Genomic DNA, 13,561 nt, shown 5'->3' with positions numbered 1-13,561 from the left:
GACCAGAGGTGGTGAGCCCCGGGCCCCCAGCAACCTGCCACCCCTCCCAGGACGGGAAGGCTTTCTGGAGGGTGCTGTCAGGGAGGAGACAGGGACACACTCACTTTTGGAAGTCCGTCCATGTCACCTGACCCTGGAAGGAAGAAAGTCCAGTTCAGGGTCTCGCCCATTCTTCTGTGCAGGGGCCTCCAAATGCTTCCACCCAAACCCCAACATTTTGCCAGAGGACCTTCTACCCAGGCAACATCTTCCTCTTCGGATCTTCCTGTGGGGACTGGGCTCAGCGGAGCCCAGAGCCGAGGCAGCGAAGGCTTCCCGGGAAGGCAGGCAGGGTGCTGACTTACCTAACGAGCCATTCATGTGGTGTGGCTCCATGCCGCCCATGCCCCCCATCGGGCCGTCCGAGCCTGGACCCATCGGGAACTGTGGGAGAAGCACAGAGCGTGTCACCTGAGTGGGCCCACCGCAACCCTCACAGGGCTCCACACCCAGAGGCACAGAAGTGCAGCCACCGGGAGCTTCCACCCTGGAGGAGCTGCTCGCAGGCACACTCGGGCACTGAACGCCAGAGGCCAGAGGTGGCACCTCCCCTAAGCCTTCAGATTGTGCAGGGCAGAGGCCTACGCACACGGGAGGGAACGAACCAGGAGAGAGGGAGGGGCTGATCCAAGGCACCAGAGGCAACTCTCACACCAGGCCTCCCGGATCCCACCCTGGGCTCTTTCCATTCCCAAGGCAGTGTGTGGGGCTCACAGAGACAGAGTGACCCACTGAGCCAGGCCTGGGAATAAAACTACTAATGCCTTTCCTCCCCATTTTGCAGATGAGTAAACTGAAGCACAGAGTGGACCATGCTTTGGCCCTGTATCTCCCAAGTAGGAGATGGAGGAGTGGACCTCGGGCAGCCTGGCCCTGGAGCCATCACACGAGCCTCCTCCTGGCTCCTCCTCTGAAATGTGGGGGAGCTGGGGCATTGGTGGCAGGCGTTCTCTCCTTGGGACTCCGTAGGGGTGCTCACTAGTGAGCAGAACTGGAGATGCAGACGGATCAGAGGCCAGACGTTTCATCTGCTCCACTCCCTTCCTCAGGCCTGTCTGGGACTATCACCCCCATCTCAGAAAAGATGCAACCAAAGACCAGAGGTCACAAGGCATGGCCACCAAGGGATAGCTGAGCCCAGCCTGGAGAGCCAAGGCCTGGAGTACTGACCAGAGGCAAGGGCGGACAGGGGATGAAGCAGCAGAACACAGCCTGATTGGCATGTGGCCTGTGCTGAGCGCTGAGTCACACCTGGGCCTCAGCCTGGAGGAAGAGCGCAGCCATGCACACCCAGCTACCTCACAGGATACTGAGATCTAGAGACGGCTGCAGACCAAGCATGGCTGCAGTTTCAGAGAGAGGCACTGGGAAAAACGCAGAAAAATCACGATAGGCTGCAAGGAGGTGGCGGCAGAGCGAAAAAATAACTGAGGGTCAGGATCCGGGCAGGTAGAGATGTGTCATGGCTTCATTTCTGAAAGGGTCCTGCCTGAGCAGAAGTGAGAGCCCTCTTAGCAGGTGGCAGCAGGACCAGCTGGCACAGAGACTGCTGTGAGGAGACTGCTAGGGTACCAGTTGCTGCCTCACCGACACCCACTCACATTGTCCTCGCCTCCCCAGTGGCTTCCCAAGGTTGCTGGTGGGCCGGGGGGCACATTTTGCCATCTGGCAACCCATTTCATGTTAATTAACCCAAGTGATAGGAGATGAGAGTGACCTACTTTTTAGGAAGCCAAACTCAAACACAGTCCTACCAGACCAAATACATCCAGAGGAATTCCCTGGCGGTCCAATTGTTAAGAATCCACCTTGCAATGCAGGGGACACAGGTTCGATCCTTGGTTGGGGAACTAAGATCCTACATGCCATGGAGCAACTAAGCCCACATGCCACAAATACTGAGCCCTGGCGCCACAACTGGAGATTCTGTGTGCTGCAACGAAAGACCTTCACTGCCACAACTACAGACCTGATGCAGCCAAATAAATAAAATACATAAATATTTTTTTAAATCCCCAAATTTGATAATATACACAATTATGCACATGTATTACAGGTGCATAAATATATTTCAAAAACAGGTATCTTATCTTATATGGATTTTCATGCTATTTTTAACCACATACGACCAACTCATTTAATAACTACACAATTCAGTGGTTGTTCGTGTACTTAGCAAGTTGTACCATCACCACCACAATCAATTTTAGAGCACTTTCATCATCCCCAAAAGAAATTGTACGCATGAGCCATCACTCCCCATTCCCCCTCGAATCCCCAGGCCCACACAACCATTAATTTATTCTGTGTCATAGATTTAGCTGTTGCTGCTGCTGCTAAGTCGCTTCAGCCATGTCCGACTCTGTGCAATCGCACACACAGCAGCCCACCAGGCTTCCTGTCACTGAGATTCTCCAGGCAAGAATACTGGAGTGGGTTGCCATTTCCTTCTCCATAGATTTAGCAACTCTAGTTATTTCATATAAATTGTATATGACCTCCGTGGCTGGCTTCTTTCAGTTGGTGAAATGTTTCCAAGGTTTATCCATGTTGTAAGCATGTATCATGTACTTCATTTCTTCTTATGTCCAAACATTCCATTTTATGTATGTACTACGTTGTCATCAGTCAGCAGACCCCGAGGCTGTCTCTACTTTGGGGCTATTGTGACTAATGCTCCTGTGAACATCCGTGTACAGTCGTGTGGACATGTTTCCATTTCTCTGGGTTAGATGCCAGCGAGAGGAATTGCAGGGTCACAGTAACTGCTTAACCTATCGAAGAACTGCCAGACTCTTCCACAGCACCTGCACCAGTTTATGTTCCCATGAGCAGCATGTGAGAGTTCAGATTTCCTCCCATCCTCACCAACACCGCTCATTATTTGTCTTTCTGACTCTAGCCATCCTAGTGGGTGTGAAGCGTAACACACTGCAGTTTTGCATTCCCTTATTAACTAATGACATTGATTATTTTTTCACGTGCTTATTGGTTCTCTGTACAAGTTTGGAAAAATGTCTATGGAGATCCCTGGCCCATTTTAAAGTTGGGTTTGTTTTTTATTATTGGGTTCTAAGAATTCTTTACACGTTTACAATTCAAGACCCTCATCAGACACATGACTTGCAAATGCTTCCTGTGGGCTGTCTTTCACTTCCCTGACAGTGTCCTCTGAAGCATGAATTCACATTTTAATGAGCCCAGTGCAGCTACTTCTTGTCACTTGTGCTAACCCGAGTCACAAAGAGTCATTCCTACGTTTTCTTCTAATTGTTTGACAGTTTTAGCTGACATTTAGGCCTAGGGTCCACTCTGAGTTAATTTCTGTTTGTGTATAAGGAAGTAGTCCAGCTTCATTCATCTGCATGTGGATATCCAGTTGTTTCTTCTGTATTATTTACTCTTCTGTTAACTTCTATGAAAGAACAGCTGAACTAGTGAACAGTGGCAAACAGCAGGATGACTAGTTGAACAAATGACATGTACAGGGAAAATATAACACTTTTATAATATTTGTCTTCAACACAGTAAATTATTTTAACTCTTTAAACTGGGTATTTAAATGTTGAGAAGATGTGGCAAGAGCAAGAGCTGCGGCAGATTCTTCCCCAGGGGGCTTCAAGAGAGCTGCTAGGGACTCCTCTTGCTTTCAGGCGCCCAACAAGGCAAATGGGGCTTGCTTTTCCACTAATGCTTCTCTGAACTGCCTGCAGGCTTCGGACACCTTTCTTTCACGTAGGGCAAAACTGGAGAGAGTCAAGCAGAAAATGCACCGACTTGCCACTCTGCTCTCATCAAGCACTGGTGTCAGTCCAGCGTACCAACACCAAACTCTCCACTCCACAAGAACATCCGTGCATGCAGTGCTTAGGACTTTACTTAAGCACACAGGTTTTGGATCTGTAGGAATCTGCTTCTAGTTCTCCGAAGATGTCCATTCACTTTGTATCCAGGTAGGTTTTGGAAGGTCGGCCATTTGTCAGGCCCTTTCCACCTAGGAGCTCATCAGATGGGCTGTGCCTGCCTACGATGTCCGTCATTTCTAAACATTCCGAGCACACTGGGTGTCATCATCAATTAAACCTGTTTCTCAGGGAAAATGGTTTTTAAAGCACAAAGGTAATTTTAACTTGTGAGATATAAGCTGGATTCTAAGTAAGTCACAGTTTTAATAAAAATGTTGAGAAAGTCTTAGCTAACTTGGCTGCCCTTGCCTATAACACTTTATGAGTTCTCAAGCAGTCTCACTTTCAAAAGGTGAGCCATTACTCTGGCCATACAAGGCTTTGTCACAGCCCCTCTACAACTCTGAACGGCTCAAGCGCAGTCCACTCAGCCTCACCTAGGCTCCTGGCGGCCTCCTGAAGATCATGAGACAGCTCTGGAGAAGCAGCGGCTATGTTTCTACTTTATTATAATTCCTTTCCACATTCTCATCTCACAGTGTTTCTAAGAGAAGAGCATCAGAGCAGGCTGACGTTTTCACATCTTCTCTACAGCCAGCAACAACGCCAGTCATCTGTGGGCACGTGTCCGAGGCCTTCTCTTTTTTTATAAACTCAAAAATCTGTTTCTGCGTGTTTTGAGCAAATCGACAAGTGACCAAAACCTTTCATTATGAAAGCTGGATTATCACAGGCAAGCAAACCAGGCCCCTTGGCAGCACCGTTAGGGACAGGTGGGCGGGGAAATTAGCAGGTAAGAAGTTCATGGGCTAAGTGGAACTTGCCAAATTAACTGCACTGTCTGCCAAACGTGCAGATAAACGAGCAAAGTGTGGCTTGTATTTGGACAAGAGAACAGTAATATTTTATTTCTCTTCCACACTTCATTAACGTCTTCTTCGCAGAAATCAAGATGACAAGGTGAAGCTCCAGTTTTCAGGTGAAGCTCCAGTTTTCAAGTCACAGGATCTAAAAGCTAGGGACACGGTTCTGTTGAGACGGTCTGATCAACCACTTGATCTGAGGAAGAAAGCTCCCTGACTACCAGGATGATGCAAGAGGATCAGCTACACACCACGAAGGACCAACACGCTTGTCACCAAAATTCCCCTTCCTTTCACCCGCAGGACTTAGCTGAAGCCTCTGAATCAGGAAACACAATCTTCTCAGTTCATGGAGCCGTCAAGGCACCAACATGGTGACAGTGACCATTTCAGGGCCCCGCCAAGCGTGGCAGCCACCTTTCTACACTGAGGACTGGTGTTTCTTTGGATGGCATACAAAACTTGTGATTGACTTAGAGGGATGTGCATGTCACGTCCCAGACAGCCATGCACTGTCCCACCCCTCCTCCGCCCACCTCTCTTCTCTTCCACGCCCTTGCCAGGACGTGCCATCTTGGTTATCTGCCTCCCGGATGCAGGTCCGTGTGTCCTCACACCTGTCGTTAACATTCATTCAGGCCTCTCTTTTTTGGACATGTCAGAGCCACACTGGGGCTGGTGGTCTCATCGTTCTCATTTTCATTATTTGAGCTCTTAGAAAACATGACCACGATACTCACAGTGTGAAAAATGACATGTGCACTATCTTGACACAAGGCCTAACAGTTAAACTGCAGGCAGAGTCAAAGGCAGATTCTGCCAGGGCCTGGATGCTGTGCGCTTGAGTGGTACCCCTTGGAGTGATGCAACATGGATGATCCATCATTGAGAGCCACAGACCATGACCGTTGGCATATGTGGTTGGGAAAATATGGCAACAGCGACCATGGGAAGAGGGGAGTCTATGCCATTTTCATGTGCTCAGTCCTGTCTTTGAGGCAGCTAAATGGGCCTTGTATATTTGTTCCCAACCTTCTACATCCATTGCTAAAACCTCAAAAGACTTTTGTGTCCTGGGAAGTCATCTCTTGGGACACAGGGCTTTTGGTGCTAAAACCCAAATGGTTGGCCACCCTAGGGAGAGGCAGGGGTATGGGAGGTACTGGCTGCCTTGGAGAGACAGGAGAGAAGGTGGTGGAGTGGCAGGTGAGGAGCGTGGATCCCACAGTTCTCAGTCATGGGATCCGGTAAGGTTCGTCTTGGCATCCCCAGGTGGCAGGCCTACAACCACCCCCCCCAGAGGCTGCAACACAGGCAGTGTCCAGCATTGAGTAGCCCACAATCAGGGCTATTAGCACACGGGGTGATTCTGGAGTTACACCAGGAACGGAACCAGCAGAACCAGACAGAGCATCCTAAAGGCCAGAGCCAACCTTGGAGCCTCAAGCCCACGCTCTGGCTCCTCTGTCCCTGAACTACTGATGTGGTCACACGACAGCCTCCTTTCCACACCCTGAGCTCCCCCAGGGCAAGCCCAGTGGGATTCACCTTTCCTGCCTGGCCAGGAAGAGCTGCCAGACCAGCCCTGTCCTTAGGGAGCTCCCAGCCAGGAGAGGCAGACAGGCCACAGCTGCATGGTCCAGTATGGGAACACAAGAGGGAGCGGTGAGCAGGGACCAGGAGAGGAGGTTTCCGAGCTACACCACGAGCAGGGTGGGAACACTGAGGGGCCGAGAAGGGAGGGAGTGGTTTCTAGATGAGGGAAGGGCGCGAGGAGAGGCAGAGAGGTTACAGGATGTGGGAGTCAGAGGGCTCCTAAAGGCACAGGGCAGGCAGGTACCTGGAGGCCTCCGCCGCAAGCCCCACAGCCAAGGAAACAGACCAGAGAGGGTGAGCCATCATCACCCAGGGGTACAGCCAGTCAGCTGAGCAGGGACTGGCCCAGACCACCCCCCCAGCCCCCTGCAGCCTGTGCTCTTCCTCACCAACACCCCATTCAGGCCAGTGGGGGTCCCCATAGTGAGGCTGGGCACCAGCAGGCATCCCCACAGTGAGGCTGTGCGCCAGGGGGGGTCCACACAGTGAGGCTGGGCACCAGCAGGGGTCCCCACAGTGAAGCCGGGCACCCTGCTCTGACCAGAGGGGTGGGGATCACTCCACCCCCTTCTCTGCCACCCCCTGCCAGCTATGAAATGGGAACCAAGCTGCCCAAGAGTTAATCACTTTTCTGATGGTTTATTTTACTCATCTTTGGTAACAAATGGCTGAAATCAATTAAACTTGCTTTCCCCTCAGCTGATGAAGTTAATTATGATTTGTTATGGTATCTGATATGTAAATTATTAGAAAGCAGACTTACGTTGGACCGGCTGCCTCCAGGCGGCACCGGATTAATCATTGTGTAGATGTTGTCACTGGAATTTGTTGAATCTGTAGAACAGTGGAAACCCGCAAGTCGGGGTGATTAATTCATTGCTTAATTAAAACAAACTCATGGCACTTGAACTCATTCTTTTGTATTTTATCACCTAAAATTTCCTCTAAGTACCAGCATTTTCTGGCTAATTTGTATTTAATGAAGATTCACAAAGTTTTTAATCACAGAAAATTCAACTGTGAAAGCCACTCAACCCTGAAAGGAAGGATTCCAGGGTTCTGGACAGCAGTGTGGACCAGTGTGGACTAGCAAAACCGTCTCGGCCCCCTCACTCCACTCCGCCCTAGACCAAGCGCACTCCCCAGATGCTGCCTGGGACAACCAGGCACAGCCCAACCACCACCTGTGTCCTCCCCGACCCCCAGCCGGCGGTGTTAATCACACTGGGAAAGAGTGGCAGCACAGATGACCGAGGGGCCACCCTGCCAAGCTGATGGGGCAGGAGGGAGAGGCAGAGATGGGGCTGGAGACGCAGTAACATATGGAGTGGTTTAATGTGACCCAGTCTGAATGTAGGTCACGCAGCTCATAAAAATGCAGCAGCAGAAAGAGGGAGCCGGAGTGGGAGCCTCACGGCCGCTGCCAGCCCCACCCCTGCTGCCGAGCAGCCTTCCTGCCGTGGGGAGCAGAGGAGGGGGCAGGAGGGACCCCTCTGTCTCCCCAATTAGCCAGAAAAGTCTCCCGAGGAAATCAGCTAACATATTTATATCAGGAGCAGGCACCATACTTCTCGGGCAGAAATCCAACTACCTCTCACTTTTTATTTTGGGGGTGGGTAAAGATGGCATGCTGAATTCCTTCTAGTTGGTGGTACGCTATTCTTAGCTGGGAAAGAAACACAATTGTGATGCTGTATGTGTTTGAGTACACGTGCCCTCTTCTACTGGAGAAAAGGGGAAAAAGGGATCTCTGATACAGAGGACCAGAAACCAAGAGCTCTGGACACTCAAGAGGCATCACTCTGCAGAGTCCTGGGCCCAGGAGGCCAGAACCCCAAAGCCCCTTTCCAGTCACCTAGAGAAGCGACAATCAGGACAGGATTCTCTCTGACCAGGGGGAGTCAAGAGTAGTGAGACACCTCGTTCTTGGATCTCCTTGCTCTGCCCTGTCCTTCAACTGGAGTGAGGAACGCCCCAGCTGAAGCCACAGGGTGGGCTGGTGGCATCAGGGTCTCCTGCCCACTAAATCCCTGATGCCAAGATGCCAGGTGGGGGGCACAATGCTCAGAAAGAGTAGCCAGCCAGCCCTGGCTCTGTACCAGGCCCCTCCAGGACTTCCTACTTCTCCAGCGGCACCGTCCCCCAGCATTCTTACCTGCAGGACTAGGCATGATGGGTGTTCCTGGGGGGCCGCCACCACCAGGGGGTCCCTGGAGACAAGATTAAAAACTGATGTCAGAAACCCACGGTGATGACACATGGCGGGAGAGGCCACGAGCTCCAGCCACATCAGTAGTCCATGCTCACCCGGGACCCAGCCCATTTAGCTCTCACTCAGCTGCCAGTGTCCACACAGAACCCAGGTGTTTAAGGCCTGGGGGAACTGGACTCCCTCCTTCCCCTCTTTAAACCAGGGGGCAGCTGCGGGCATGCATGTGCACTCACACACATGGAGCCCAGTGAAACCACAGGCCTGTGGTGGAAGCTGACTGGCCTCCTGGTCAGTCCCCTGGATGGAAGTCCCAACTCTGGGTCTTGTGTGGGGACTTCTGGGACACCAGAAGGTACAAATACCTGCATATTGACAGTAGATTCTAGCACAGTTTGGAATCTGTGCTCATAACATGTCTTGAAAACAGAGAGACAAGGATCCCCCCGACCCTGATACTCTTGCACACGCAGTCACACAGGACTAGACATGCAATGCCCCAAACCTGCACACACTCACCACGTAGGTACCGGGTGATGAGGAGGAGTATGGAATCTAGAAACAAGAAAGGGGTGAACCATGGGTCAGAGACACCTCCTCCGACAGGCAACATGTGCTCTGCCTACCAAATCCTCTTGGGGACACAACCCCACTCTCGATGGGAAACATACTGAGCCACCTGGTATCTCTAGGAAGGCCACAGATGTGAGCAGAGTCCTGTTCCTCTACTGAACTGGTCCCAGAGTCTTGGCAGGGAACCGTGGGCACAGGAGACCCTCTAGTTCAAGGACAGGAAAGCGAGAGCTTAGCCCCACCCCCTGGCTTCCTGCCCTGGACTGTCTGCGCCAAGCGCCCTCCCAGCTTCCTCCTCTGAGTGCTGAAGGCCTGCCTTGCCAAGAAAGAGGAGGCCGGCAGAGTCCCTGCATGGACAGGACTGAGCCCGGCTTCCAGCTCACACCCCAGCTTCTGCAGAGCCCCTGATGCGTCTAGCATGGTACTCCCAAATCTCCCCTTACAGATAGGCTGCTCCTTGGAAGCATCAGGTGGAATCCTGTTGCATCCCACTCCCCGTGACACCTCCAACCTGGGGACAGGAACCACCCTGCCCCTTGGAACCTCACCCACCCCTAGAAAACAGAACCCCCCACCCCTAACCTGGGTACTCACTGAGTTAGCACTGTTAGGATTGGGCCAGGGTCTGCCAGCTCCCGGGCCCCTGAAAGGAGAGAGAGATGAAAACAATGAAAAAGATGCTATAGATGCCAACATGGTAGTGCCAGCAGGGGCAGAACAAGAGGGCCAAAATCACCAACAGGAAGTCCTTCATACAGTCCTAGGACTGGGGTAAAAACATGCACTTCCATGGGTACAAATCTATAGACCCCTAAACATTACATGCAAGATTGTGAAGAATAGCATTTCCTCTGCAAGTGCGTTTTCCTAAGAAGGACACAGATACTCACAGGGATCTACTACCGCAAAAGCGCCACACCATGAGGCATCATCGAGTGGCGCAGGGCTCCAAACCGGAGCCTGCCTCTTACAGCGTGAGAGCCTGGGCGTTACGCCACCTCCCTGTGCCTTAGTTACCCCACCTGACAACAGAGCGTAAGACTAAGCGCTCCACAGGGCTATTACGAAGATGAGGTGAGTTAATCCATAGACAAGCCCTATACGGGGGTCTGTGATGTCTTGTCACCAGTACGCTCAACGTCCTCGCTCTACTGATGAGAAGACTGAGGTCCAGAGAGGTGTCAGTGATTACTGCGATCGTGAGTTTCTCAGGGGGAATAGAGGGTGGGGACTCCCACGGGCTCTGGGCTGCCAGCAGGGCTGTGGCCTTACATGTTAATCCCGGGCATGGCGGGGCCGAGGGAGTTGGGTGGTGGTCTCATGCCGCTGCCGTAATTCTGCAACGATAACCAAGGGTCAGTCTATGAGAAGAAGAAGGGGCACCGGAGAGAAGAGAGGGAGAAACAAACAGAACATAAGGGAGAGGGTTAGTCTGTGAAAGGATCTGATGAAAAAGTAATACCTTCATCAAAAAAAAAAAAAGAGGGCTGGGAACCAGCTGACAGGATCACAATGACAATCCAGCACAGGCGGATGGCCACAGCCTTTAGGCGCACCTTCAGGGGCTTCAGGATGGGTCTCTTGAGAGCATGCGGGTGTCCAGCAAGGAGCTCATGATGTTGGCTGGCACCTGCCCACAGGTCTCAGGCAGGAAAGGGGAACAGACTCAGCAAGAGGACCGGCTGGTGACCACCAGCCACCTTAGACACTCAGGGAGAACAAACTGCCAGCAGACCAGGGGCTGCATGTGGAGGGGAGGCACGCATCTGCAAGGCCTGTCCAGCGGCTGTTCCCGAGCCTTGGTGTGGACAGACCCCACCTGCCCTGGGTCTTGGTTGCCCCCCGACGCAGTCGCCTGATTCAACTGTCAGCATGTGGGGCCCTCAACAGGCACAGGACTAGAAGAGCAAGAAGAAAATGGTCTGTCTGCTCAAGGGAATCACTGTTCTATTTAAGAAAAGAATCTGCACAGAACTTGGTCCCAACTCACCTCAGCACAACCCATCATGGCAGTGGGGTGGGTCAGAGGGAGTCTGGACCAGGTGCTCAGGCCTGTCACCTGGCTCATCTCCTGACACCACTCTCCCCAACTCCCCTCTTCCAGAGCTATTCTCTTTGCAGGAAATAAATATCTTGCTTCCCTTCTCTACCTGGCAGGTTCCTACACATCCTCCAATACCCAGCTCAAACAGTACCTCCTCTGTGAGGCCCTCCCTGCTCATCCCATGGGATTAACTGCTCCATCCTAGTCACTCCCATAGTGCCTTGTAACCTCGCCCCCCCCGCACAGCCTGCAGCACACTGGCTTATGATTGTGGTCATGTGTGCAGCTCTCCCACTGGACTGTGAGCCCCTTTAGAAGGTGGGAACCCTATCTTAATGATCGTCCTATCCCTCATCACTCCACACATCAGCTGGCGCAGACTGGGCACTGAATCATCAGTGAAGGAATGGAGAAGCAAAGGAATGGAAAGTACAATGAGGCTGACTGCAGCCCGAGCTCCGCCTTTATAGGAGAATCTGAAAGTATCTGGCTGGGTGTAATTTTAATGGCAAAGGAACAGCCAGCATTAGCTGTTTTTTTTTTTTTTACTGAGCACGGAATATACAACCTCTGGTTTGGACCTTGTAACAACACCGTGAGGCTTGTATCATTCCCATTTTATAGAAGAGAAGACTGAGGGTCTGGTGAGAAAAAGATTTGCTCAAGGTCACAGTCAGCTAATGCCTCCACTGGGGTTTAATCCTGGATCTGGGGTCTCGGGGTCTGCTCTCTACATCAGACATCTGTGAGGGAGGGGGATACAACAGGGGGCTCGAGCCAGAGCTGACAAACAGAACCGCCTTCAGGCTGGTAGAGGGTTCTTCAGCCAGGAAGCATCTTGGGGCCACCTCCTTGGCCTGGCCAGAGAGGGGCTTGTGAGTGTCCAGACAGGGTGTGCACAATGACAGCAGCAGCACCAGGCTGGCTGGCACAGAGCAAGGCCCAGAGTGGATGGATGGGGGAGCAGGGGAGGGCTTCTCAGGCAGCCGGCACGTGTAGGGCCCCGCATCCCCTGCACCTGCTCAGAGCTGAGTCCCAGGGCCAGAAAACGTGTGCCTGCCCTGGAGCACACCGTAGCAGGATCTGCAGATGGCAGGGCCAGCCCATCCCTACTGATGATGCCACGGGTGGTGAGCAGAGCCTCGGATCTGAGGGCAGAACATGGGAGCGCTTGTCCCGGCTCAGCCTGACTCTTGGCAAAGCACCCAAATAACAATAAGGCTTCCTCCAAGCCAGGCTGCGCTACAGGCTTTGTATCACCTACATTTAACCCACAACCATCTCATTACCATCCCCGCTTTAAAGATTATGACACTCAGGCGCAGAAGCAGAGTGACGGCCCCTTGTGCAGCGATCATCATGGCTTCAGTGTGCAATCCCTTGCTGTGCTGCCTCGTCCATAAAATGGGGACAAAGAGCCCAGCCTCACAGGGTCATGAGAAGATCAAGTGAAATGATGGCTCTAAAGAGCTCCATCAGCCCTCAGAGATGTGTGCTGATATGGGACACTGGCAGAGAAAACACCAGAGCCCTCAAAGCTGCCCTGAGCATCAGGTCCTCCAGGGCCCTTTCTTAGCCCATGTAAAATCACTGAAGCCCCTGTCCACAACTCAGCCTGGCTCCCGCTGTTTCACAGCAGGAAGCTCATGGCCTCCCCAGGTAGCCACTCTTCCCGTGTCCAGCCCAGCCAATCCGAAAGGCCTCCCAGACAGAGACGTCCTTCAGGGTGTAGCTGTGTCCTGCTCCCACTAGTGCCCAGGAGAGTGGCTGCATAGAGCGGTGAGAGCAGAAGGCTGGCCTGGGGGCCGGCAGGAGCCCACGCCGCAGCAGCAGAGTGGGGTGAGGAGAGGATGAGTGGATACTCGGTCCTGAAAGCTGTCTGGACATGCAACCCCTAAGGGGAGGCTCCGGATGCTCTAGCTGCTGTGCTCAGCTGAGCCCTCAGCAACCAGCCCGACCACTGCCCAGGAGGGAGCAGGCCGCCAGCTCCTACTTCCTATAGAGGCCTAGACCCCGAGGACCACTCACATGTCCCACTTCACAGATGACAAGCTAGAGGCCCAGGGAAGCCAAAGACTCGCCACCCAAGGCCATACAGTAAGTCAGGGCTGAAAGGCAGGTTTTGGAGGAAAGTTTCCAAATCAGAGACTCCAGCCTTTTCACAGAGGATGGGCAGGCTTAGAAGCATAGCTTCAGACTCAGTAGAAATAATCTCTCTTCTCCCATTGCCCGCCTGCCCTCAGCACTGGGTTCAGAGGTGTGGTCACTGCTGGACACTCCTCTTCCTCTGCCCTCAGCACCGCTCTGCAGGGATGGGGCAGCCAGAGATCTG

General features: G+C 52.6%; 1 protein-coding gene across 1 annotated transcript in view; it reads right to left on the bottom strand.

Moving 5' to 3' along the window:
• SSBP3 (single stranded DNA binding protein 3) overlaps window positions 1–13,561 on the bottom strand; it is a 166,535-nt gene that overhangs the window by 1,246 nt on the left and 151,728 nt on the right. Inside the window, exons 11-17 of the mRNA XM_010847196.1 lie at window positions 10,458–10,522; window positions 9,780–9,828; window positions 9,132–9,167; window positions 8,559–8,613; window positions 7,167–7,237; window positions 345–423; window positions 105–133 (exon numbers count right to left, since the gene is read on the bottom strand). Coding sequence (XP_010845498.1) covers window positions 105–133; window positions 345–423; window positions 7,167–7,237; window positions 8,559–8,613; window positions 9,132–9,167; window positions 9,780–9,828; window positions 10,458–10,522 — 384 coding nt within the window. The remainder of the gene's footprint in view (window positions 1–104; window positions 134–344; window positions 424–7,166; window positions 7,238–8,558; window positions 8,614–9,131; window positions 9,168–9,779; window positions 9,829–10,457; window positions 10,523–13,561) is intronic.

The sequence above is a fragment of the Bison bison genome, unplaced genomic scaffold (genome assembly GCF_000754665.1).
Source record: "Bison bison bison isolate TAMUID 2011002044 unplaced genomic scaffold, Bison_UMD1.0 scf7180017864244, whole genome shotgun sequence".
Lineage (NCBI taxonomy): Eukaryota > Metazoa > Chordata > Mammalia > Artiodactyla > Bovidae > Bison > Bison bison.
Note: the sequence above shows the minus strand (reverse complement) of the source record. Positions and strands in the feature narration are given on the sequence as shown.